Source organism: Hyperolius riggenbachi, chromosome 9, assembly GCF_040937935.1.
Source record: "Hyperolius riggenbachi isolate aHypRig1 chromosome 9, aHypRig1.pri, whole genome shotgun sequence".
Classification (NCBI taxonomy): Eukaryota; Metazoa; Chordata; class Amphibia; order Anura; family Hyperoliidae; genus Hyperolius; species Hyperolius riggenbachi.
Window position 1 is genome coordinate 31,848,630 of NC_090654.1, and position 27,174 is coordinate 31,875,803.

Sequence of the window (27,174 nt, forward strand, 5' to 3'; positions counted from 1 at the left end):
AATTAAAGCTGCTATACATACCTGGGGTTTCCTCCAGCCCCATACGCGCTGATCGATCCCACGCCACCATCCTCCTCTGCTCGCAGCTACGAGAACCGGCTCCGCGCTGTTCCATCAGTTGGAGCCAGTCCAGCATAACAGAAGTGCACTCTTTGCGTATCTCTGCAGCAGTGTATGGAGAGATACTTCGAGGGCGCACTTCTCCTGCGTAGCCCAGCTCCGATGACGTCAGCGACGGGAGCCGGTTCTCGTAGATGCGAGCAGCGGTGGACGGCGGCGTGGGATCGATCAGCGCATATAGGGCTGAAGGAAACCCCAGGTATGTATAGCAGCTTTTTCATTTTTTCAGCAATGGTACATCTCTGGTTCCCTTTAAAAGGAAAACGTTATCTTGTATTTTTGTGCAATAAAGACTTAAATGTTTTTTGCAACTTCCAAGAGAAAAGACCCAGCTCCGTCTTCAAATGTATTCATGCTCTTTATTTTTAAAGCATCAAAAACATTAAAAAGAGCAAGTTATGCGACGTTTCGAGAGGAGCCTCCTCTCTTTATCAAGCAGACAAGCCCTCTAAATACATACCACTTCAATCAGCTTTAAAGATGGTCTGGACGCCCTGTTGCCAAACAATCAGGCTAAGTTCCTAAATGTAAACACTCCCATCCAGTGGAGGACCTGATGGGGAACTGCATTTATTTTTAGGCTCCAATCACTTTAAAAAGACAACTGGAGCACCAACCAATGAGGGCAGAGCATGTCCTAGGCAAAAAACGTCTTAACTGACGCATGCGTAAATCCACAATAGAAATACGCATGCATCTATAGTGACGGTTTTACGCATACGATCTTTTTAAAGTGATTGGAGCATAAAAATAGATGCAGTTCCCCATCAGGTCCTCCACTGGATGGGAGGATTTACATATTATTTATTTATATAATTGTAGTGCAATATGTCTGAACAACCAGTAGATGGCGCTGACAAAACTTAAGAGAGATGAAATACCAAATCCAAATCCAAAAAAGCTTAAAGAAATACATATAATTCCATTCAGATTTGTCCCAGCTGTAGGCAGAGGTGTGATTTCTTTATTTCCTTTGTAATTCCGCTCGGTCATAGAAGCCGGTTTATTTCGCTTCGGCGGATGAGAGATCTGGTCAAACTGGAGTTTTGTAGCGCTGATTATATTTTGCTAACATATACTGACGCTGAAATTCGCCAAATTCCTTGTGTGTCAGTTCCCCATCTCTGTCTGTGTCATACGACTGCAGTGTTTTCTTGAAGAAGTTTGGATCCTGGTCCTGAAAGTAAGGAACATCACAGACTAATATGCAGACCCTGACAACCGAAGAACACTGGCACACTGACAAAGACAGAACAAAGTACACTGACACCTGGAGAGCCGAGTACACTGACACTCCAAGAGCCGAGCACACTGACACCTGGAGAGCATAGTACACTGACACCTGGAGAGCATAGTACACTGACATACAGAGAGCATAGTACACTGACATACAGAGAGCATAGTACACTGACATACAGAGAGTCGAGTACACTCAGGCCCGGCCCTAGACTTTTTGCCGCCTGAGGCAAGCTTTCAGCAACCCCCCCCCAGCCGTGGGTGTGAGGGGCCGCCCGAGTTGGAGGGGATAGCGGGCAGGAAGGGGGTATTGGGCCTAGCGGCGGGGAGGGGGGCCGGACCACCCCCTCCCTCGCCTGGGTCCCCCGTCCTCCTCTTCCCTCCATCTTTAAAAAGTTGCGTGGCTGGCTGGCTGGCTGCAGCTGTAAGAGGCAACGGGCGGGGATCACTCACCTCTTCCTCGTTCCAGCCTAGCCTGCGCTCCACTGACGTCACTTCCTGCTACGCCGCAGGAAGTGACGTCAGTGGAGCGCACGTTGGAACGAGGAAGAGGTGAGTGATCCCCGCCCGTTGCCTCTTACAGCTGCAGCCAGCCAGCCAGCCACGCAACTTTTTAAAGATGGAGGGAAGAGGAGGACGGGGGACCCAGGCGAGGGAGGGGGTGGTCCGGCCCCCCTCCCCGCCGCTAGGCCCAATACCCCCTTCCTGCCCGCTATCCCCTCCAACTCGGGCAGCCCCTCACACCCACGGACGGGCGGGTGCCGCCCCCCCAGAAGTGCCGCCTGAGGCAAAAGTTTCACCCCGCCTCATGGGCGGGCCGGCCCTGAGTACATTGACACCCAGGGAACAAAATTACACTGACACCTGGAGAACAAAGTACACTGACACCCAGAGAACTGAGTACACTGACACCCCGAGAGCCGAGCACACTGACATTCAGAGAACAAAGTACACTGACACCCAGAGAACAAAGTACACTGACACCCGGAGAACAAAGTACACTGACACCCAGAGAGCCGAGTACACTGACACCCCGAGAGCCGAGCACACTGACTCCAGAAGAGCCAAGTACACTGGCATAGAGAGAGTCGAGTACACTGACATTCAGAGAACAAAGTACACTGACACCCAGAGAACAAAGTACACTGACACCCAAAGAACAAAGTACACTGACATCCAGAGAGACGAGTATACTGACACCCAGAGAACAAAGTACACTGACACCCCGAGAGCCGAGTACACTGACACCCAGAGAATAAAGTACACTGACACTCGTAGAGCCAAGTACATTGACACCTGGAGAGCAGAGTACACTGACAGCCAGAGAACAGAGTACACTGACACCCAGAGGGCAGAGTACACTGACACTCAGAGGGCAGAGTACACTGACACCCAGAGGGCAGAGTACACTGACACCCAGAGGGCAGAGTACACTGACACCCGGAGAACAACGTATGCTGACACCCGGAGAGCCGAGCACACTGACATACAGAGAGTCGAGTACACTGACATTCAGAGAACAAAGTACACTGACACCCAGAGAACAAAAGTACACTGACACCAGGAGAACAAAGTACACTAACACCCGTAGAGCAGAGTACACTGACACCAGGAGAACAAAGTACACTGACACCCGTAGAGCAGAGTACACTGACACCAGGAGAACAAAGTACACTGACACCCGTAGAGCAGGTCGGTGTACACTGACACCCAGAGAGCAAAGTACACTGACACAATTTCTAGGTGAAAGTGGCCAAAGGCAGAGGGACATACGTATCTCTTTTTTTAGACTCAGCTGCTACATTATCATAAGGACCACACAAGCACATTCATAATGAAAGTATACAAATACAATTTCATTATTAATCAAAATTACAAAAAGAGTGCTTTTAAAAACAACATGGGATCATGGCCGGGCCGAGGCATAGGCTGGAGAGGCTCCAGCCTCAGGGCGCAGTGTAGGAGGGGGCGCACAATTCATTCAGCTGTCATTCCTAATTGTGTTTGAAGCAGAAAGAAATAAGAAAAGGGGATACATAGCAGTGACTGCAGGCCAGAGAACTAGATATTAAGGTGTTGGGAAGGGGTTGTGGGCCTTGTGGCCCTCTTAGTCTAATAGCAATCAGTGTGTGACGGCTGGGGTGGGAGGGATGGAGGGGCGCACTTTGGTGTCTCAGCCTTGGGTGCTGGAGGACCTTGTCCCGGCTTTGCATGGGATGGCCACCCCGCCACAAGCAACCACAAATCATTCCACATACACCCACACACAAGCACACCACGGCCATATACTGAGCATGCCAAAGAGCTGAAGTATAGCAGAAAAATGCTTGCGAGATACAGTCTCCAAACAGTTCCATAAATGTACACCTCCACAGCAAGGTATCAGTTAGTCCAGCAAGCTCGGTTACTGGTTTAAGCAGTTTTTAGCCGGTCCGTATTGCTTGAGCAGAAAAAGCCATATGCAGTGTAAGCTCACATCACACAAGCGGCCGTCGCCGCGACAGCTAGAATAAACAGGTCCATCTTCACTGTACATTCAGTATGATCTCACCACCCTGGATCCTTGCTGGACACTTGATGGTTCAGGCTGAAGTTGAAGATGGTTAGTGCTGGATCGCAGTACACTGACACCCGGAGAGCCGAGTACACTGACACCCAGAGAATAAAGTACACTGACACCCAGAGAACAAAAGTACACTGACACTTGTAGAGCCGAGTACACTGACACCTGGTGAGCAGAGCATAGCTCCCAACTGTCCCTTTTTCAGAGGGACAGTCCCTTTTTGGAAGCCCTGTCCCTCTGTCCCTTTTTCCCTCTCATTTGTCCCTCTTTCAGGACTTTGTCCCTCTTTCTATGTAAATATATATATTTCTATACTAAAAATGTGTTTGATTGACTCTAAACTTTATTCACATCCTTTAAAGTGATATATTACTAATTTTAAAATGTTACTATGAAAGAAAATGAACCAGGACAGAAAGTACCAGTGTGGTTTGAATGATAAAACAACATATTTTTCTTATGAAATCTTTATGGTATGCGTGACTGGGGACGTGGTGGGGCGTGACCAGGGGTGTGGCAGGGGCATGGCTTAAGTGTCCCTTTTTATCATCTCAAAAAGTTGGGAGGTATGAGCAGAGTACAATGACACCAGGAGAACAGAGTACACCGACACCTGGTGAGCAGAGTACAATGACACCAGGAGAACAGAGTACACTGAAACCTGGTGAGCAGAGTACACTGACACCAGGAGAACAGGGTACACCGACACCTGGTGAGCAGAGTACACCAACACTCAGAGAACAGAGTACACTGACACCTGGTGAGCAGAATACACTGACATACAGAGAGCCGAGTACACTGACATACGGAGAACAAAGTACACTGACACCAGGAGAACATACACTGACACTAGCACTGGGGGCACTTATACCTGGTTCTCTTTACTGGGGGCACCTATGCTTGACAGCCTATACGGGGAACACCTATACCTGGCTACTTATACTGGGGGCACCTATGTCTGGCTACTTATACTGGGGCACCTATGCCTGTCTACCTATACTGGGGGCACCTATGCCTGGCTATCTATACTGGGGGCACCTATGCCTGACTACCGATACTGGGGGCACCTATGCCTGGCTATCTTTACTGGGGCAACTATGCTTGGCTACCTATTGGGGGGGGCACCTATGCCTGGTTATCTATACTGGGGGCACTAATACTTGACTACTTATACTGGGGGCACCTATGCCTGGTTACCTATACTGGGGGCACCTATATCTGGCTACCTATACTGGGGCACCTATACCTGGCTACCTATAATGGGGGCACCTATGCCTGACTACCTATACTGGGGGCACCTATGCCTGACTACCTTTACTGGGGGCACCTATGCCTGACTACCTTTACTGGGGGCACCTATGCCTGGCTATCTTTACTGGGGCACCTATGCTTAGCGACCTATAGGGGGAGGGGACACCTATGCCTGGTTATCTACTGGGGGCACCAATGCTTGGCTACCTATACTAGGGGCACCAATACTTGGCTACCTATACTGGGGGCACCTATGCCTGGCTACCTATACTGAGGCACCTATGCATGGCTACCTATACTGGGGGCACCTATGCCTTGTTATCTATACTGGGGGCACCTATGCCTGGCTACCTATACGGAGGCACCTATGCATGGCTACCTATACTGGGGGCACCTATGCCTGGCTACCTATACTGGGTGCACCTATGCCTGGCTACCTATACTGGGGGCACCTATGCCTGGCTACCTATACTGGGGGCACCTATACTTGGCCACCTAGACTTAGGTCACCTATGCCTGGCCACCTATAAAGGGGGCACCTTTGCTTGGCTACCTATACTAGGGGCACCTCTGCCTTGCTATCTATACTGGGGGCACCTGTGCCTGGGTACCTATACTGGAGGTTCTGTACCTATGCTTAGCTACCTATATGGGGGCACCTATGCCAGGCCAAGTACACTGACACCTGGAGGGCCGAGTACACTGACACACAATGACACTCTGACCCTGGAGACCGCAGAGAAAGATGGTGTTTTTACCTGTACAATGTCCGCCATGTTCATCCTCACATACTCCTCCAACTCTTTTACATTCAGCGTTGTTGGATCCCCCTCCTTCTTTGCGCATTTATTATAGGCCTCCACCATGGTCAAAATGGTACGTTCCAGCCACGGAGTCTGAATTTTCTGTGATGAGCAAAAATCCTATAGTTATAACCTTATCTGTAATGTCACTAGAGATGTTGTGAACATAGAATTTTCCATTTGGGAACGGCAAACGGAAACTCCCGAAAAATGTTCCCGGACAGGCAAATCTGGCGAACCACCCTAGACTTCAATGGGGAGGTGAATTTTAAAACCTACAAAGACTGTTTTTGGCCACAAACGTGATGAAAAACACCTGGACATGGGCATGCCGGAGGGGGATCCATGCCAAAAGTCTCACCAAAAATTAAGGAGTTGACGCAAAGTTGGGTTTTAATCCCTAAAGGGCCGAAATCACATTATGCACAGCTATGGGTGTCAGTGTGGGCTGTGAGGTGTCTTAAGCTAAGTACACACGGGGGACAATTGTAGCTGTCGCTAGCACACGGGAGCGTGTGCGCGACAGCGACAGCTCGGCGACAGCTCGTCGCCAAGTCCCTCTGCATCCACACGGCAGCACAGGGATTAGCGATGCGGCGGAAGCTGTCGCCGAGGTTCCTCCCCCACCGCCGGAAGCTCCGTGTGCTGTGTGTGAGTTGGTGTCGCTAGCCCGCATACACATGCGGGACTAGCGACAGTTCCGGTGAAGTTGCGGCGACAGCTGTAGCCGGCGATTGAACATGTCAATCGCCTGGCGACAGCTCCGACGGGCGACGGTTCGGGGCGCGCGCGTCATACACACGGGCGACCTGTCGCCGCAACACGCACGTGCCACGTGGTTGCAGCGACGGCCGTACCCCGTGTGTATGAGCCTTTAGAGAAATGCAATAGTACTATCAGAATACAGTGAAATAATAATGCACTGGAGTGGTTCTGTGCCTGCAACTTAATGAGGCAACAACAATAGCAGTATTGTTCACACCGCTTTGGTTTTCAATGGGCTGTGGAGTATAACACACACAAAAAAACACAGAAGATCGATGTGCTAGCTCTCAAAAGGCCTCCAATATGGCCACCGCAACTGCTTTTTGATAGGGGGTGGGGGGGTAGGAAGGGGTGCTAGCTTATTGGCTGCCATGCATCTGCTGACTGTAAGTAAGGGGTCAACGTTTAGCTCAATGATGATGTATGGGGGCGAATCGAACACAGCAAATGTTTCGCTGTTCACCACAACTGCAAACAGCCGATGTTCGCAGAATACTGCTTGCCAGTGAACTGTTCGGGCCATCTCTAAATGTCACCACTGTCCTCCTCTCGTGTATGAGAAGCCCAAGAAAGGTTGTTCGTTTCTCCGGCCTCATTTCCACTGCATTACATTTTGGAATTTTTCACTGCACATAAGAAACATCTGATGGACAATATTAACCACTTGCTAACTAGCTGATGACCTGGCGTTGCCCAGGTATGTATTTGGCTACTGTTGGCTCTGCCCACTCTTTCTAACGCTAAACACACAAACACTCAATGACCACGTTTATGAGCTTTGGGGTCCTTGGCATCAATCATTTGTATTTTCCCAGTGAAATGAAACAAATCTGATTGGCAGTTTGTGGCTCCGCCTCCTTTTCTGAATTTGAACCCAAGCGACCCAATGACAAACTGTACCAGGTTTGAGGCGTGTTCCATTAAAAGTGCAAGAATGGTAGCAATTTTAATATTCAACTTGAAAATCAACAGGTGATTTTTGATTGGGTTTTTTAGGCTCCACCCATTTTTCTGAATATTTATCCCAGTCACCCAGTAACCAACTGTGCACAGTTTGAGAACCCTGCCATTCACAGTGAATAAGGGCTGCAGTTTACATTTTCCAAAGGAAATTTGTTTTTGACTTCACCCTTTTTTTGTAACCTTGACACACAGTCACTCACTCAATGACCAAGTTTGTGAGCTTTCAGGTTCCTTTCTGGCATCACAATTGTGTGAATGGAAGCAGTTTATCCAGCAAAGAAATCTGATTGGCTGTTTGTTGCTCCACCTCATTAATGAATTTGAATCCCAGTCACTTAATGACCTGTTACATGGCCTGTAGCAGGTTTGAGGCCTCTGCCATTAACAGTGTAAGAATGGCAGCAGTTTCAATATTCCCCTCGAAAATCAATAGGTGAATTTTGATTGGCTGTTATAGGCCCCACCCACTTTTTTGTTTTTGGCTCCGCTCACTATTTCTAACCTTGACATACAGTCACTCAATGACCAAGTTTATGAGCTTTGGGTTCCTTGGCATCAATAAGTTGCATTTTCCCATTGAAATTAAACAAATCTGATTGTCTGTTTGTGGCCCGTCCCTTTTCAGAATTTAAACCCCAGTCTCCCAGTGACCGACTGTACCAGATTTGAGGCCTCTGCCATGAAGAGTGTAAGAATGGCATCAATTTAAATATTCCTCTTGAAAATCAACAGGTGAATTTTGATTGGCTGTTGTAGGCTCCACCCACATTCCTGAATATGAATCCAAGTCACCCAGTAACCAACTGTGCAAAGTTTGAGAACCCTGCCTTTAACAGTGTAAGAATGGCTGCAGATTATATTTTCCCAGTGAAATTTGTTTTTGGCTCCACCCAGTTTTTGTGACCTTGACATACAGGCACTCAATGGCCAAGTTTGTGAGCTTTCGGGTTCCTGGCATCAAAAATGTGTGAATGGAAGCAGTTTATGCAGCAAATAAATCTGATTGGCTGTTTGTGGCTCTACCCCTTCTCAGAATGTGAACCCCATTCACTCAATGACAGACTGTACCAGGTTTGAGGCCTTTGCCATTAAGAGTATAAGAATGGCAGCATTTTTAATATTGCCATTGAAAATCGATAGGTGAATTTTAATTCACTGCTGTAGGCTCCACCCACTTTTCTGGATATTAATCCCAGTCACCCAGTGAGCAACTATATCAAGTTTTAGAACCCTGGCATTAACAGTGTAAGAATGGCAGCAGTTTATATTTTCCCATGTAAAAAATGCAGTTGTTGGCGCCGCCCACTTTTTCTCACCTTGACATACAGTCACTCAATGACCAACTTTGTAAGCTTTCAGGTTCCTGGCACCAAAATTGTGTGAATGGAAGCAGTTTATCCTCCAAGGAAATTTGATAGGCTGTTTGTGGCCCCGCCCCTTTAACTGTAGAAAGTTTGAAGCCTCTGCCATTAACAGTGTAAAAATGGCAGCAGTTTATATTTTCCCAGTGAAATTTGTTTTTGGCTCCACTCACTTTTTGTAACCTCGATACACAGTCACTCAATGACCAAGTTTGTGAGCTTTCGGGTTCCTGGCATCAAAAATGTGTGAAAGGAAGCAGTTTATCCTCCAAGGAAATCTGATTGGCTGTTTGTGGCCCCACCCCTTTAATGAATTTGGACCCCAGTCACCCAATGACAGACTGTAGCAAGTTTGAAGCCTCTGCCATTAACAGTGTAAGAATGGCAGCAGTTTAAATATTCCACTTGAAAATCAACAAGCAAATTTTGATTGGCTGTTGTAGGCTCCACCCACTTTCCTGAATGTTAATCTCATTCACCCAATGAGCACTTCCCACTTGGCAAGTGTGCCAAGTTTGAAAACCCTGCGATTAACTGTCTAAGAATGGCTGCAGTATACATTTTCCCATGTAAAATGAATGGCTGAAATTTGATTGGCTGTTTTATGCTCCACCCACATTTCCTGGATTTGTAACCTCAGTCACCAAGTGACCAACTGTGCCAATTGTGGGGATTCTGGCCTGATTACTGTGAGAATAGCAGCCTTTTCCATTTTTTCCATTGACATGAATGTGTGAATCTGATTTGCGGTTTGTAGCTCCACCCAGGTGTGCAGGGGGGACGCGGGACCCCCATAACATATCATCCCAGGTAGTAAGGGATCTGTATACCAAGTTTCGTTCAAATCGGTCAAGGCGTTTTCGACACACACACACACATACACACACACACTATCCGAATTCGCCGAATCCCGACGCTGCATCCCGCTCGCACTCGTCCTCCTCTGACCCCCCCCGCGCCTCCTCCGCCCGCCCCCCGCTCGCATAGTTAGTACTATCAACTCACCTATCCAGAGCGGAGCGCAGAGCGGCAGACCTCTCGCTGACTTCCTGGTTCCCTCTAGTGACGGCTTTTACAATGACGTCATCAGTAAAAGCCGGTCCGGCCACTAGGGGGAACAGGGAAGTAACGAAGAGGTCTGCCGCTCTGCGCTCCACGGGAAAGGTGAGTAGATACTTATTTATGCAGGGGGGGTGAGCAGAGGAGGCACGGGGGACGGAGGAGGGCGTGGGGGGTTGTGGGGGCTGCCTACATGAAGGCCCTTATACCTACCTACCTACATAAAGGCCCCTATACCTACCTACCTACCTAAAGGCTCCTATACCTACCTGCCTACCTAAAGGCCCCTATACCTACCTACCTACATAAAAGCCCCTATACCTACCTAACTACCTAAAGGCCCCTATACCTACCTACCTACCTACCTAAAGGCCCCTATACCTACCTACCTACCTAAAGGCCCCTATACCTACCTACCTACATACCTACCTATACTTAAAGATAGAGTGACCAGACGTCCCGGATTGCCCGGGACACGTCCCGGATTCGGGGTCCGCTGTCCCAGGCTTAATGAGGTCCCGGGAAACGTCCCGCTTTCAGCAGCGGGACGTCCCGGCCTCGGGACTCTGGCCACTCTCTCCTCAATGAACTGGCAGCGGCGTCTATAGACGCCGTGCCAGTTCATTGCCCGCAGCCCCGCTCCAGCCTCCTCTTCCGGTGTCTGTTTCCGACACCAGCAGGCGAGCAGGGCTACGGCAAGATGGCTGCCGGAGCCCTGTACTGGAGACCTATTTGTGTCACTAGTACAGGGCTTCGGGCGCCATCTTGCCGTAGCCCTGTCAGCGCGGGAGACCAGAGCAGGAGGAACAAGTCGGTCCCGGGACGGAGCAGCGCGCCAGAGGCCGGACACTTCTGCCAGGTGAGTAAATGCTTTCTTTTCCAGGTGAAATGTTTGCCCGCATTGTTTCTTTTCCAGGTGAAATGTTTGCCCGCATTGTTTCTTTTCCAGGTGAAATGTTTGCCCGCATTGTTTCTTTTCCAGGTGAAATGTTTGCCCGCATTGTTTCTTTTCCAGGTGAAATGTTTGCCCGCATTGTTTCTTTTCCAGGTGAAATGTTTGCCCGCATTGTTTCTTTTCTGGTGAAATGTTTGCCTGCAGTGCGTTTCTTTTCTGGCGAAATGTTTGCCCGCAGTGCGTTTCTTTTCTGGCGAAATGTTTGCCGCATTGCGTTTCTTTTCTGGTGAAATGTTTGGCCGCAGTGCGTTTCTTTTCTGGTGAAATGTTTGCCCGCAGTGCGTTTCTTTTCTGGCGAAATGTTTGCCCGCATTGCGTTTCTTTTCTGGCGAAATGTTTGCCCACAGTGCGTTTCTTTTCTGGCAAAATGTTTGCCCGCATTGCGTTTCTTTTCTGGTGAAATGTTTGGCCGCAGTGCGTTTCTTTTCTGGTGAAATGTTTGCCCGCAGTGCGTTTCTTTTCTGGTGAAATGTTTGGCCGCAGTGCGTTTCTTTTCTGGTGAAATGTTTGCCCGCAGTGCGTTTCTTTTCTGGTGAAATGTTTGCCCGCAGTGCGTTTATTTTGTACTGACATGTTGCCCGCATTGCGTTTATTTTGTACTGACATGTTTGCCCGCATTGCGTTTATTGTCTGGTGAAATGTTTGCCCGCATTGCGTTTATTTTGTACTAACATGTTGCCCGCATTGCGTTTATTTTGTACTGACATGTTTGCCCGCATTGCATTTATTTTATACTGACATGTTGCCTATTGCGTTTATTTTCTGGTGTCCGGGGTAACTGTTACTGCATTTATTATTTAATGGTCATAGATGGCTATGTTTGCTGCTTTGTGGTTACGGTATACTATTAGCATCACACAGTTTCTGCACACCCATGATACAAAGTCTCGTTTGTCCACATCATGGCGTAAACACTGCTTTCTTATGCCTCGCTGTTACATCATTACGTTAGCTCCGCCCATACAATGTCATGGCCATGCCCATTTTTTCGGCGCGGCGCGCCCCTCCCCCAGTCTTCGCCGCTGCGTGCTCCTCACTCCTTCCCACTTTTCGCCGCGGCGCGCTAAGCGCGACGCCCACCCACGCCCCCCCCCCCCCCCCCCCCAGGTTGGACCCACAAAAATATGGTCACTCTATTAAAGAGGAACTGTAACGACAAAACGTCCCCTGGGGGGTACTCACCTCGGGTGGGGGAAGCCTCCGGATCCTAATGAGGCTTCCCACGCCATCCTCCATCCGTCAGGGGTCTCGCTGCAGCCCTCCGTGCAGCGGTGACGTAATATTTACCTTCCTGGCTCCTGCGCAGGCGCTCTGACGGCTGTCGGCTCCGAAGTAGGCGGAAATACCCGATCGCCGTCGGGTCTGCTCTACTGCGCAGGCGCAAGTTTCCGGCGCCTGCGCAGTAGAGCGGACCCGACGGAGATCGTGTATTTCCGTCTATTTCCGTGCCGAAAGCCGCCACAGCGCCCCCGCTGGAGCCAGCAAAGGTAAATATTGAAGCTACAGTCGGCTCTGTCGCCGGCTGTTCGGAGGGCTGCAGCGAGACCCCCGTGGGACAGAGGACGGCGTGGGAAGCCTCATTAGGATCCCGAGGCTTCCCCCACCCGAGGTGAGTACCCCCCAGGGGAGGTTTTTGTTGTTACAGAGTCTCTTTAAGGCCCTATACCCTGCTACCTATGCTGAAGGTCCCTTTACCTACCTACCTATACTGAAGGCACATGTACCTTACTACCTATACTGAAGGCCCCTATACCTAGCTACCAACCTATACTGAAGGCACATATACCCTGCTACCTATACTGAAGGCCCCTATACCTAGTTACCTACCAATACTGAAAGCGCATGTACCATGCTATCTATACTGAAGGCCCCTATACCTTGCTACCTATACTGAAGGCACACGTACCTTGCTACCGATACTGAAGGCCCCTATACCCTGTTACCTCTACTGAAGGCCCATATACCCTGCTACCTATACTGAAGGCCCGTATACCTTGCTACCTATACTGAAGGCCCCTATACCTTGCTACCTATACTGAAAGCTACCAATATTGAAGGCACCCATACCTAGCTAGCTATACTGAAGGCAACTTTACCTCGCTACCTATACTGCGGGCACCTATGCCTGGGTACCTATACTACGGGCAACTATACCACGGATCGCACAATTCTTACGTGCAGGATTCGTTAGATTAGAGATTCGAAAGGTTTGAGATATTCGAGAACCTTTTTAGATTCAGATCCGGATTCGGATTAGAAGAAATTGTGGATTCGTCCCATCCCTAGTATTTACCTTATTTTCTATGCATTTTAAAAGGAAAATAAAGAAAAGGTGAAAAAAATACACCATTTATGCACTTTCATACCTTATAGTTTTAATGTAAACAGTTTTATTGTACATTAAACCGACACATTGTATTTGTCTATCTCTCCTGTTTATTTAAACAGTTAATTTGTATTCACAATTTATTAGTAACAGATTGTATACCCTTCTCAATTGTTACATCAGCCTGCTCCTGGAATGTTTATTTTACATGTGTTTACTCATTAGCCCTGCCATTGAATTCCCTGGTTGTCCCATGGTTGTAGTTTGCACGCAAATTGAAATTGGACCTATCAAAAGAGGTGGTCATTAGGGATGCTCTTTCGGATTTTGCGGAATTGAAATATCCACATTTCCAATTGAAAAGTGTCATTTCCGGTCAGAAATCGGAATTCCGCGGAAATCTGATTTACCGGCCGCAACTCGATAATTTTAGCCCAATTACAGAACTCAGAAGCATTGGACCAATCAGAGAATGCAGAATTTGTCAGCAAAAATCAGATCGCCGCAGTAATCACAAGACTGTTTTTCCATTTTTCCGATTTACATTTTTTTCAAACTTTTTTTTTCAGTTTTTGAATTCCCTGATGCAAAAAAATGACTCCTTAAAAATGGAAAATCTGAAGAATCGGAAATACACAAATTGGCGCAAACCGGAATTTCTTCCAAATTGGAAATGGGCATTTCTGACCATCCCTAGTGGTTATTGGTTTTAGTCCAGTTTCAGTTCTTTATACATATTACATCCAAGTTTGCATCAGTTTCTCACCACAGTCACATACTATTATTATTATATATTTACAGTGCATCCGAAAAGTATTCACAGCGCAACACTTTTTCCACATTTTGGTATGTTACAGCCTTATTCCAACATGGATTAAATCCATGTAATTCATTTTTTTCCTCGGAATTCTACACACAAACAACACCCCATAATGACAACATCAAAAAGTTTGCTTGAGATTATTGCAAATGTATTAAAAATAAAAAAAATTAGAAAGCACCTGTTCATATGTATTCACAGCCTTTGCCATGAAGCTTAAAATTGAGCATATTTGCATGCTGTTTCCCCTGATCATCCTTGAGACATTTCTACAGCTTAACTGGAATCTACCTGTGGTAAATTCAGTTGACTGGACATGATTTGGAAAGGCACACATCTGTCTATATAAAGTCCCACAGCTGACAGTTCATGTCAGAGTACAAACCAAGCATGAAGTCAAAGGAATTGTCTGTAGACCTCCAAGACAGTATTGTCTCAAGGCATAAATCTGGGGAAGGTTACCGAAAAATGTCTGCTGCTTTGAAGGTCCCAATGAGCACAGTGTCCTCCATCATCCATAAGTGGAAGAGGTTCAAGAGCACCAGGACTCTTCCTGGAGCTGGCCGGGAAAATCTAAATTAAGCAATCTGGGGGGAAAGGCCTTGTCAGCGCGGTGACCATGAACCCTATGGAAAACCACCCAGAAGGACAACCATCTCTGCAGCAATCTACTAAACAGGCCCGTAGCGGCCAGACAGAAGCCATTCCTTAGTAAAAGGCACATGGCAGCCCAACTGGAGTTTGCCAAAAGGCACCTGAATGACTCTCAGACTGTGAGAAAGAGAATTCTCTGGCCTGATGAGACAAAGATTGAACTCTTTGGTGTGAATGCCAGGCATTACGTTTGGAGGAAACCAGGCACCACTTATAACCAGGCCAGTACCATACCTACAGTGAGGCATGGTGGTGGCAACATCATGCTGAGGGGATGATTTTCAGCAGCAGGAACAGCTGGAGCCCAGACTTGAATCCAATTAAACATCTCTGGAGAGAGATCTTAAAATGGTTGTGCACCGACGCTTCCCATCCAACCTGATGAAGCTTGAGAGGTGCTGTCAAAAGCGATGGGCAAAACTGTCCAAGGATAGGTGTGCTATGCTTGTGGCATCATATTCAAAAAGACTTGAGGCTGTAATTACTGCCAAAGGTGCATCCGCAAAGTATTGAGCAAAGGCTGTGAATAATTATGTACATGGGGTTTCTCAGTTTTTTTTATTTTTAATACATTTGCCAAAAAATTTTCATGTTGTCATTATGGAGTGTTGTGTGAGAATTCTGAGGGGAAAAATGAATTTAATCCATTTAGGAATAAGGCTGTAACATAACAAAATGTTGAAAAAGTGGTGCTCTGTGAATACTCTGGATGCACAAGATATAGCTGTGACATATTCCACAGCGCTGTACTGAAATTATTGATCCATTCCCATCAGTCTCTGCACCAGAAGAGCTTACACTCTAATATCCTCACCACAGGCACACACTATTATTATTATTAATATACATTTATATAGCTGTGACATATTCCACAGTGCTGTACAGAGATCACTGATCCATTCCCATCAGTCTTTGCACCAGAGGAGCTTACACTCTAATGTCCTCACCACAGTCACACACTATTATTATTATTATACATTTATATAGCTCTGACATATTCCACAGCGCTGTACAGAGATCACTGATCCATTCCCATCAGTCTCTGCACCAGAGGAGCTTACACTCTAATGTCCTCACCACAGTCACACACTATTATTATTATTATTATTATACATTTATATAGCTCTGACATATTCCACAGAGCTGTACAGAGATCACTGCTCCACTCCCATCAGTCTCTGCACCAGAGGAGCTTACACTCTAATTTCCTCACCACAGTCACACACTTACATACATTGATGTGTGTCTGACAGCGCAGGCCGTCAATGTTTCCTTATGTTGGCGATTCTATATATAATGTAGAGTACAGTGAACAAGGGGCATTTGATACTTGCCTTGCTGCTGCAGGTAGCAAAGAGGCTGATGAAACAGATTGTGAAGCAGAAGATCATGCTGGAAGAGGATATGATCCCGAATGAGGAGATGCGTCAGTCTGCACTACGATACAACTGCACACAGATCTGTGATAGAGAGACATTTAGAATACATGAAAGCTGTCAGGCCACACCTCCCTCTTTATGAATAGACACGCCCAGGTCTGAACTTTATTTTGCCCTCACTATTTAGTCAGTGCTGGTTTTAGACTTTTTCTGCCTGTGGTTCTCCAGCACCCAAGGCCGAGACACCAAAGTGCGCCCCTCCATCCCTCCCACCCGAGCCGTCACACACTGATTGCCATTAGAGTAAGGTGCCCCAGGGCCCCCAACACCCTAATCTCTAGTCATCTGGCTTACAGTCCCTGCCATGTATCCCTTTTCTTATTTATCTCTGCTTCAAACACAATAGGACAATGATAGCTGAGTGTGTTGTGCGCCCCCTCCTACACTGCGCCCTGAGGCTGGAGCCTCTCTCGCCTCTCCCTTGGCCCGGCGCTGACTACGCTTACCTCCCTCTGTTCTTCCAAGACAGCATCTCCTCCCTGACGGCAAGCAGCAGCTGGTCCCCAGGATAACAGGTACAGTATGTGCTGCACCAGCGCTGCTTTACTCAGCAGTTAAGTGATGGGATCACCAGCCACACATGACGTCCTGCTTCATCTCTGACTACAGCAGCCGCGCCTCATGTGACCCGGCAGCATGTACAATCATATACTTATTAGAAGAAACTTTTCCATTGCAAAGAAGGTGAAGAGCATTTGTGATTGAAAAATCATCATCTTTTGTTACACAGTCTATCCTAAGTGAATGGATAGGCTGCATTCTCAGTGATGTCACTGGTCTCTAGTGGATGGATAAGCTGCATTCTCAGTGATGTCACTGGTCTCTAGTGGATGGATAAGCTGCATTCTCAGTGATGTCACTGGTCTCTAGTGAATGGATAGGCTGCATTTTCAGTGATGTCACTGGTCTCTAGTGAATGGATAGGCTGCATTCTCAGTGATGTTACTGGTCTCTAGTGGATGGATAGGCTGAATTCCCAGTGATGTCACTGGTCTCTAGTGAATGGACAGGCTGCATTCTCAGTGATGTCACTGGTCTCTAGTGAATGGATAGGCTGCATTCTCAGTAATGTCACCGGTCTCTAGTGAATGGATAGGCTGAATTCCCAGTGATGTCACTGGTCTCTAGTGAATGGACAGGCTGCATTCTCAGTGATGTCACTGGTCTCTAGTGAATGGATAGGCTGCATTCTCAGTGATGTCACTAGTCTCTAAAGAATTGATAGGCTGAATTCTCAGTGATGTCACTTGTCTCTAGTGAATGGATAGGCTGCATTTTCAGTGATGTCACTGGTCTCTAGTGAATGGATAGGCTGCATTCTCAGTGATGTCACTGGTCTCTAGTGGATAGATAGGCTGCATTCTCAGTGATGTCACTGGTCTGTAATGAGTGGATAGGCTGCATTCTCAGTGATGTCACTGGTCTCTAGTGAATGGATAGGCTGCATTCTCAGTGATGTCACTGGTTTCTAGTGAATGGATAGGCTGCATTCTCAGTGATGTCACTGGTCTCTAGTGAATGGATAGGCTATAGGATATAGAGGTATATGTCCCCAGTATATGTAGTCGGGGGTATATGTTCCCAGAATAGGTAGCCAGGTGTCCCCCCAGCAGGAGGGGAGCAGCGCAGTAAAGGGGAGCTGTGGGTATGTCCCCCCCCTTCCCTCACCTTGGGGCTCCCCTTCCTTACTCTCCCCTCCAGAACTAAAAAGTGAGGGCGGCTGACAGTGGGCGGGACTTATGTGGAATGGAGGCAATCAGCCTGTGGCACTGCTCAGGTGTTATGGAGGCCCAGGATGCTTCGATAGCGGCCTTAAGCTCACCCAGAGTGTTGGGTCTTACGTCTCTCAACTTTCTCTTCACAATATCCCACAGATTCTCTATGGGATTCAGGTCAGGAGAGTTGGCAGGCCAATTGAGCACAGTGATACCATGGTCAGTAAACCATTTACCAGTGGTTTTGGCACTGTGAGCAGGTGCCAGGTCGTGCTGAAAAATGAAATCTTCATCTCCATAAAGCTTTTCAGCAGATGGAAGCATGAAGTGCTCCAAAATCTCCTGATAGCTAGCTGCATTGACCCTGCCCTTGATAAAACACAGTGGACCAACACCAGCAGGTGACATGGCACCCCAGACCATCACTGACTGTGGGTACTTGACACTGGCATTTTGGCATTTCACTCTCCCCAGTCTTCCTCCAGACTCTGGCACCTTGATTTCCGAATGACATGTAAAAGTTGCTTTTATCCGAAAAAAGTACTGTGGACCACTGAGCAACAGTCCAGTGGTGCTTCTCTGTAGCCCAGGTCAGGCGCTTCTGCCTCGGTTTTTGGTTCAAAAGTGGGTTAATGCTTCCATCTGCTGAAAAGCTTTATGGAGATGAAGATTTCATTTTTCAGCACGACCTTGCACCTGCTCACAGTGCTAAAACCACTGGTAAATGGTTTACTGACCATGGTATTACTGTGCTCAATTGGCCTGCCAACTCACCTGACCTGAACCCCATAGAGAATCTGTGGGATATTGTGAAGAGAAAGTTGAGAGACGCAAGACCCAACACTCTGGATGAGCTTAACTATCGAAGCATCCTGGGCCTCCATAACACCTGAGCAGTGCCACAGGCTGATTGCCTCCATGCCACGCCGCATTGAAGCAGTCATTTCTGCAAAAGGATTCCCGACCAAGTATTGAGTGCATAACTGAACATAATTATTTGAAGGTTGACTTTTTTTTGTTTTAAAAACACTTTTCTTTTATTGGTCGGATGAAATATGCTAATTTTTTGAGATAGGAATTTAGGGTTTTCATGAGCTGTATGCCAAAATCATCAATATTAAAACAATAAAAGGCTTGAACTACTTCAGTTGTGTGTATTTGAATCTAAAATATATGAAAGTCTAATGTTTATCAGTACATTACAGAAAATATTAAACTTTATCACAATATGCTAATTTTTTGAGAAGATCCTGTGTATGTCCCCAGTATATGTAGCCAGGGGTATATGTCCCCAGTATATGTAGCCAGAGTTATATGTCCCCAGTATATGTAGCCAGAGTTATATGTCCCCAGTATATGTAGGCAGAGGTATATGTCCCCAGTATATGTAGCCAGAGGTATATGTGCCCAGTATATGTAGGCAGGGGTATATGTCCCCAGTATATGTAGTCAGGGGTATATGTCCCCAGAATAGGTAGCCAGGTGTCCCCCCAGCAGGAGGGGAGCAGCGCAGTAAAGGGGAGCTGTGGGTATGTCCCCCCCCTTCCCTCACCTTGGGGCTCCCCTTCCTTACTCTCCCCTCCAGAACTAAAAAGTGAGGGCGGCTGGCAGTGGGTGGGACTTACCTTTTCCTCGTTCCGGCACGAGAGTGAGCACTCCACTGCCGCTAGTCTGGTCTAGACCAGAGCAGCGGCATGCAGATCTTACCCGGCGCTTGGATCGAGGAAGAGGTAAGTCCCGCCTGCTGCAAGCCGCCGCAAATTTTAGTTCTGGAGGGGAGAGCGAGGGATGGGGAGCCCCAAGGTGAGGGAAGGGGTGGAGACGTCCTCCCTTCTCCACCGCTGCCCACTACTCCCCCTCCACTGCGCTGCTCCCCTCCATGGCGTCCACCCTCTGAAAAAAGCAGGTGGACATCCTCCACCCGCTTTCACGCCCGAGTCGACCCCTGGATAGGCTGCATTCTCAGTGATGTCACTGGTCTCTAGTAAATGGATAGGCTGCATTCTCAGTGATGTCGCTGGTCTCTAGTGAATGGACAGGCTGCATTCTCAGTGATGTCACTGGTCTCTAATGAATGGATAGGCTGCATTCTCAGTGATGTCACTGGTCTCTAGTAAATGGATAGGCTGCATTCTCAGGGATGTCACTGGTCTCTAGTGAATGGATAGGCTGCATTCTCAGTGATGTCACTGGTCTCTAGTGAATGGACAGGCTGCATTCTCAGTGATGTCACTGGTCTCTAGTGAATGGATAGGATGCATTCTCAGTGATGTCACTGGTCTCTAGTGAATAGATAGGCTGCATTCTCAGTGATGTCACTGGTTTCTAGTGAATGGATAGGCTGCATTCTCAGTGATGTCACTGGTTTCTAGTGAATGGATAGGCTGCATTCTCAGTGATGTCACTGGTCTCTAGTGAATGGATAGGCTGCATTCTCAGTGATGTCACTGGTCTCTAGTGAATGGATAGGCTACATTCTCAGTGATGTCACTGGTCTCAGTGATGTCACTTGTCTGTCTCTAGTGAAATAGAAGCAATATATACAGTATATATATTATTTTATGAAAAACAATACATAAAGTACAATTTACAGCAAAGATATCTTACATACAAGTCAGTATCGAATGTCATGAGTTTTAAATCAGAGCGATTGTTTAGAGATTTAGCAATAAGCTTCCAGTGTTTCAGAATCCCTTAATCATTGTTATTGGTGCAGGTCCATAATGTAATGTTATTAGTGAGACTCCTGGGAATCGGAGCTGACATTTTCACACTGCTCATTAGGTTTAATCTCATAAATGGTTTTCCAAGAATAAACACAGAATGGGCAGGTCAGACCTATTCCATGGTGACCTTTTGTAGGCTTCCATGTTAACAGTCGCGATAAGCAGCTATAAGTGGTCATGTGGGCGCCAGAGATGGGAATAAATTACGACTTCCAGAGGCGAATCATGGCTGTTAACATGGTAGCCCATGGCGGTACCCAAAATACCTCGGCACCACTATTTGTGACGGCAGTTCAGTTAGGCATTGCAGAGGGGAGGTAGCGGTAAGGGGTAGGTATAGGTTGGGTGGCTGTTAGGGTTTGTTGTTGTTGGGGGTGTTGGATGGGGAAAGTTAGTGATCGATAGAGGGCGGTCAGGTGATCATAAAATATCGGTAATTTTTTCCAATTACTGTATTTTACTACCATATTTACATAGTAGAATATTGGTAATTTAATTGATTTTCTGCCAGCGGCTATTTCCGGCGCCCACATTATCATGGTGCCCTTTTAACATGGACACTCATACATGAATCCCCCCTGACAAAGCCAGAAGTTTAGCGAAACATGTAGAGGCTGTGTGCTCTGCATGAGACCCCATCCTGCCAAGCGGCCCCGCCGGTCCACCTGCACGGTTTTGCCATTAACCTCAGCCACAAACACCCTCAGGACCACTTTTCCACTACTCTGCTGTCCAGTCACCGACGCGCTCTGCCAGACTGCCGGTACAGTACCATCCTCTTACTGTGGGTTATGGAAATTGCAGTGTGCATGCTGTGGCACTCTAGCTAACCGCTGCCCGAATACTTTTCCCCACTGGGACTGTGCTGCCTTTCCCCACTGGAACCTGCTTTTCTCCCCCGGAACCTGCTGCAACTCTTCAACTCTAAAAATTAAGAATATATAGAGCAACATAGGGCAGGTCCCACGAAGTGACATGGAATGTAAACCAGGCGGGCGGACACGGAGAAAGAGAAGCAGCTGTGCACGTGGCAGCCATCCGTTGTATCAACGCCTATCGAGACAGTCTTCCAGAGGCCACCAATACGGGGGAGAGCCTGTCAGAAAACTCATGCTGGATTTTAATCATTGGAAATTCTAAGTGCAATAAATTTTAAAGTTTATACTTGAAAGACAGTATTATGCTATGCAAAGCTTTTATTTGGAGGTATTAATAGCTGAGACATACCCAGGCTATGGGATACGGTAACGGACCACACTGGGGAAAGAGCAATACAGATCGTAGAGGTCAGGGGTGACCCGGGATTAACCCCAAGGTGCGACTAAGACCAGATTGGTGGTCTTAGCAGAGGGTGAGTCCCTTTCCTATATGGGTGTGGTGGAGGTGATATGCAACTAGGAGAATTACAGAGAGGAAATTCATTAGTCTGAATAATCATCATATGGACTTAATACAGAGGAAAATCTTCCCTGTCATTTACGACTGTGTTTTGCTATATATTCATATTTTTTGATTGTGATACAGCAAAATTATATTGGCGCACTGCCTTGTACACTAGATAGGATTGCATTTGCGCGCCTGAGCATACGATAAACTCTTCAACTCTGCATAGACTTTCTCGGAGGAGGACCACATTGGAGTGTTGAGTAGAGATGGCTCGAACCTCCGATTTTAGGTTCGCGAACCTCGAACGCAAACTTGCACAAACGTTTGCGAACCTGCGAACTTTGCGAACCGCAAAGACTTCATTGGGCAGGCGAACTTTCAAAACTACAAACACAAATTCTGGCCACAAAAGTGATGGAAAAGATGCATCAAGGGGTCTAACACCTGGAGAGAGGCATGGCAGAGTGGGATATACGCCAAAAGTCCCGGGGAAAATTACGGATTTGACGCACAGCAGGGTTTTAAGGGCAGAAATCACATTGCATTGCTAAATTGGAGGCATAAAGTGCTTTAAAACATCTTGCGTGTGTATACATCAATCAGGTAGTGTAATTAGTGTACTGCTTCACACTGACAGGCCAAACTCACTGTGTAACGCACCGCAAACAGCTGTTTGTGTACTGACGGCTGTGCTGGACTGGTGCGCACCATGGCGAGAGTGTAGGTCGTGGCAGTTTTCAAGCCCATATGGTCGCCGGGCAGTGGTAGCTCAATGATAGAACAACAGTGACTGTCCAGCTGATCAAATTTAGTCCGTCCACAATGAAGCAACTACCTTATTATCTTGGGTCAGGTGTGCCTCCCGACACACTCGTATAGCCGGTCATTGCTTCATTGTGATACGCAAGCCCCTTCACCGTGGCAAGGTAACGATCACTAAGGGGAATTGACACATGTACATGCCTTTTGTTTTGTTGTTGCAGCCCCAGTGCATCCAGAAAAATTATTATTCTTTTTGTTCAGGATACCACCTGGAGTCCTGGACCCTGTTGGTCGTGGCGGAAAAGGCAGTCAAGCGGCCTGAAGGCAAAGATGCTGTGTGGGGACTGATTTAGTCTTGGGGCAGGCAGTCACACGGCGTGCAGGCAGAGATGCTGTGTGTGGGGACTCACTTAGTCTTCGGGCAGACAGTAGCCCTACGGCATCTATGCCTCATTCATTTTAATAAAGGTGAGGTACTGAACACTTTTTTTGACCTAGGTGACTTCTCTTTTCACCGACAATGCCTCCAGCTGCACTGAAGGTCCTTTCTAGGACGCTTGAGGCAGGTAAAGCCAGAAGTTGGTTGGCAAATTGTGACAGCTCTGGCCACAGGTCAAGCCTGCGCACCCAGTAGTCCAGGGGTTCATCGCTGCTCAGACTGTCGATGGTTCTTTCTCTCTCTATCATTGTTAAAGAAAGGGTACGGCCGGGGAATCAGGGTTTGATTCCAGTCCAGAGTGGGAGCCTAAGAAACGGCTACCACCGCACATCCAAGGAAGGAAGCAGACATGGCACGCAAGTCCCGACTCGGGGAGGTATTAACGGAAAATAACAATACAGGACTCTTTCGAGGCCCTGTATAATGATAAGTACACTTGAAATCCTTTAATGGGAATCTGTTATGGAGGGCAGGTCTGCCATTCATTCAACTGTGTGATCAACTCTCTTTGGCACTTTCTGCACCATGGTGACCACGGGTAACGGCCGGGGAATCAGGGTTCGAGTCCGGTCCGGAGTGGGAGCCTGAGAAATGGCTACCACCACACATCCAAGGAAGGACCCAATGTGCTGTTTAATTAATGTACCTGCCCTGACCGTGCTTTGCAGACCAGGCATCTGTGGTCAGATTAACCCTTGACCCAACGCTGTGTGCCAGAGATGACACCACTTGCCTTTCAACATCACGGTACAGTTTGGGTATCGCCTTTTTAGAAAAATAATTGCGGCCAGGTATCTTTCACTGTGGTGTCCCAATCGCCACAAATTTTCGGAAGGCATCAGAGTCCACCAGCTGGTATGGTAACAGCTGGCGATATAACAGTTCCACCAAGCCAGCTGTCAGACGCTGGGCAAGGGGGTGACTGGCAGACATTGGCTTCTTCTGCTCAAAGATTTGGGGTTGGGGGGGGGGGGGGGGGGGCTCCAGGGAGTGCAGCCTGATTGTCTGTCATGTGTCTGCTGACTGTGATGTAGAGGGTTAAAGTTTAGCCCAATGATGTAGTATAGGGGGCGGGTTGAACTCACATAAAGTTTACGTTCCATCGCGAACCCGCGATGTCAGCACGAATAAGAACCGTTCTGGCCATCTCATCACTACTGCATTGTACTTATCATTTGTGTGCCTATTTCTGCATAAGCTTGCCTGCTATTTTCCTGCTTTTTTGACATACGCTTGCCTTCTCTGCTGCTGGAGACGGACTGTGTGCCATACCTGGTTTGATATATGAACAGAACATTTAAAGGGGAACTTCAACCTAAACAAACATACTGTCATTAAGTTACATTAGTTATTTCAATTAAACTAGATAGGTAATATAGTCTCTTACCCACCCTGTTTTTAAAGAACAGGCAAATGTTTGTGATTTCATGGGGGCAGCCTTATTTTTAGTTAAAAGGAGGAAACGGTGACGGAGCATGAGACACAGATCCAACTGTTCTGTGTCCTGATTACCCCTCCCAGCTGCGCGTACTAGGCTTCAAATCTCAAATGTAAAATTTTATAAATACATCAGAAGAGATGGAGAACAACAACATCAGAAATCACATCATGCTTTCACAGCATCAGGGGAAAAATGCCCGGGCAGTTTTTTACTGTGCAGCTAAAAATGAGGCTTGGGTAAGAAAAACAAAAGTTCAGATGCTGTGATACTGTTATAGAAACACCAAGCCTTTTCAGAGCTGCTGATTTTTGTCTGAAAGGTTCACTTTAAAGGGAACCTGAGACGAGAAGCATGGTGAGCTGAGAAGCATCTCTGGTACCATACTTATCTGGGGCTTCCATAAGCCCCCTTAACCACTTGCCGACCAGGGGAATTTTCACTGATCGGTGCTGCGTGGGCTCTACAGCCCGCAGCACCGATCAGCAGTGCAGCAGGGCGATCAGACTACCCCCCTTTTTTCCCCACTAGGGGGATGTCCTGCTGGGGGGGTCTGATCGCCGCCGGCCATTAGTGGGTAGCGGGGGGGGGCTCCTCAAAGCCCCCCTCCGCAGCGTTTTGTGCGCTCCCTCCCTCCCCTTACCTCCCTCTCCCTTGCTGGGCTGCGCAGGACAGATAACCGTCCTGCGCATTGTGGGATAGGCTTCAGCCTATCATATGGCGGCGATCCCCGGCCAATCAGAGGCCGGGGATCGCCGATCTGACTTACGGCGCTGCTGCGCAGCAGCGCCGTATGATGTAAACAGCGGGGATTTCTTCCCCGCCTGTTTACATTTTGCCGGCGAGCCGCTATCGGCGGCTCTCCGGCTGTTCACGGAGACACCCTCCGTGAACTGACATGGAAAGGCCGCTCGATCGAGCGGCCGTTTCCATGGTAACTCGCAGACGACCAGTTTACGCCAATCGGCGTTAGCTGGTCGTCAAGAGGTTAAAGGATACCCGAGGTGACATGTGCCATGATGAGATAGACATGGGTATGTACAGTGCCTAGCTCACTAATAACTATGCTGTGTTCCTTTTTTTCTTTCTCTGTCTGAAAGAGTTAAATATCAGGTATGTAAGTGGCTGACTCAGTCCTGACTCAGACAGGAAGTGACTACAGTGTGACACTCACTGATAAGAAATTCCACTTTTTATCTCTTTCCTGCTCACAGAAGCCATTTTCTGCTAGGAAAGTGTTTTATAGTTGTTTTATAGTTGGAATTTCTTATCAGTGAGCGTCACACTGTAGTCACTTCCTGTCTTAGTTATGACTGACAGCCACTTACATACCTGATATTTAACTCTTTCAGGCAGAGAAAGAAAAAAAGTAACACAGCATAGTTATTTGTGTGCTTGGCACTGTACATGCACACATTTATCTCATCATGCCACATGTCACTTTGGGTATCCTTTAAGGCCGTTCATCCCTCGCCGTCTCCCTGGGTGGCTCCTGTCCCCTGCAATTCAGCCCAAAAGCCTGGCCGAGTCACGCTTCATTGCGCATGCGCGTCTCGGCCAGGCGCACACCTGTGGGTGAGAGCGTTTTGCACTTGTGCAGTACAACTGTGCAGGAGCAGAATGCTCCCAGGGACAGGAGTGTGACGGGGGTGCATGCACCTGGCCGGGACGCGCATGCATGCTCCTCTGTTGCGCTCCTGTCCCTGGGAGCATTCTGCACCTACGCAGTACTATTGCGCTAGTGCAGAGCACTCCTACACATGGGTGCGCGCCTGGCTAGGCATGCGCAATGAAGCCAGGCTTTCGGGCACTATTGCAGGTGACGGGAGCCACCTGGGGAGATAGAGAGGGACGAGTGGCCTTAAGGAAGCCCCAAGTATGGAACTTAAGACGAGAAGCATACACTAGGACTCAGACACACTATAAGCGCTTTTCTGAGCGCTTTTTGGCCTCCAGAGCTTTCTGAGAGCTTTTTTAAAAAAACACTCCCATTAACTTACATTAAAATTGCAGTAAAATTGCATGATTTTATCATAATCGCGATTTTAATGTAAGTCAATGGGAGCATTCTTTAAAAAGCTCTCAGAAAGCTCTGGAGGCCATAAAGCACTAAGAAGGATAATTAAAAAACATCAAATTAAAACAGCATGATACATTGGCCATCACCACATATGCAGCACCATACAACCAAGCAAGTGACCGGCCAATCAGAGACAAAGCTGAATCCTAAAAATCACTTTGGAGCCAGGGTAAACTAATGCCTTAGGGCTAAGACACACTATAAGCGCTTTTCTGGTTAATAAAGCAATCTGATATTTTTGGATACCGGTCTATGCTGATCAGTTTTGTGTTTATTGGGATGCAGCCAATTTACGTCTCCTAACTCGTGTTTC

At 47.6% G+C, this 27,174-nt stretch overlaps 1 protein-coding gene and 1 long non-coding RNA gene across 2 annotated transcripts in view; one reads left to right on the plus strand and one right to left on the minus strand.

Moving 5' to 3' along the window:
* The window catches only part of LOC137532162 (uncharacterized), a 243,484-nt gene that overhangs the window by 100,793 nt on the left and 115,517 nt on the right, over positions 1-27,174 (plus strand). The gene's annotated exons all lie outside the window — the stretch shown is intronic.
* The window catches only part of LOC137532160 (protein S100-A9-like), a 30,597-nt gene continuing 4,125 nt past the window's right edge, over positions 703-27,174 (minus strand). Inside the window, exons 2-4 of the mRNA XM_068252374.1 lie at positions 16,211-16,336; positions 5,929-6,075; positions 703-1,297 (exon numbers count right to left, since the gene is read on the minus strand). Of these exons, the coding sequence (XP_068108475.1) occupies positions 1,154-1,297; positions 5,929-6,075; positions 16,211-16,267 (348 nt within the window). The 5' untranslated portion in view covers positions 16,268-16,336 and the 3' untranslated portion in view covers positions 703-1,153. The remainder of the gene's footprint in view (positions 1,298-5,928; positions 6,076-16,210; positions 16,337-27,174) is intronic.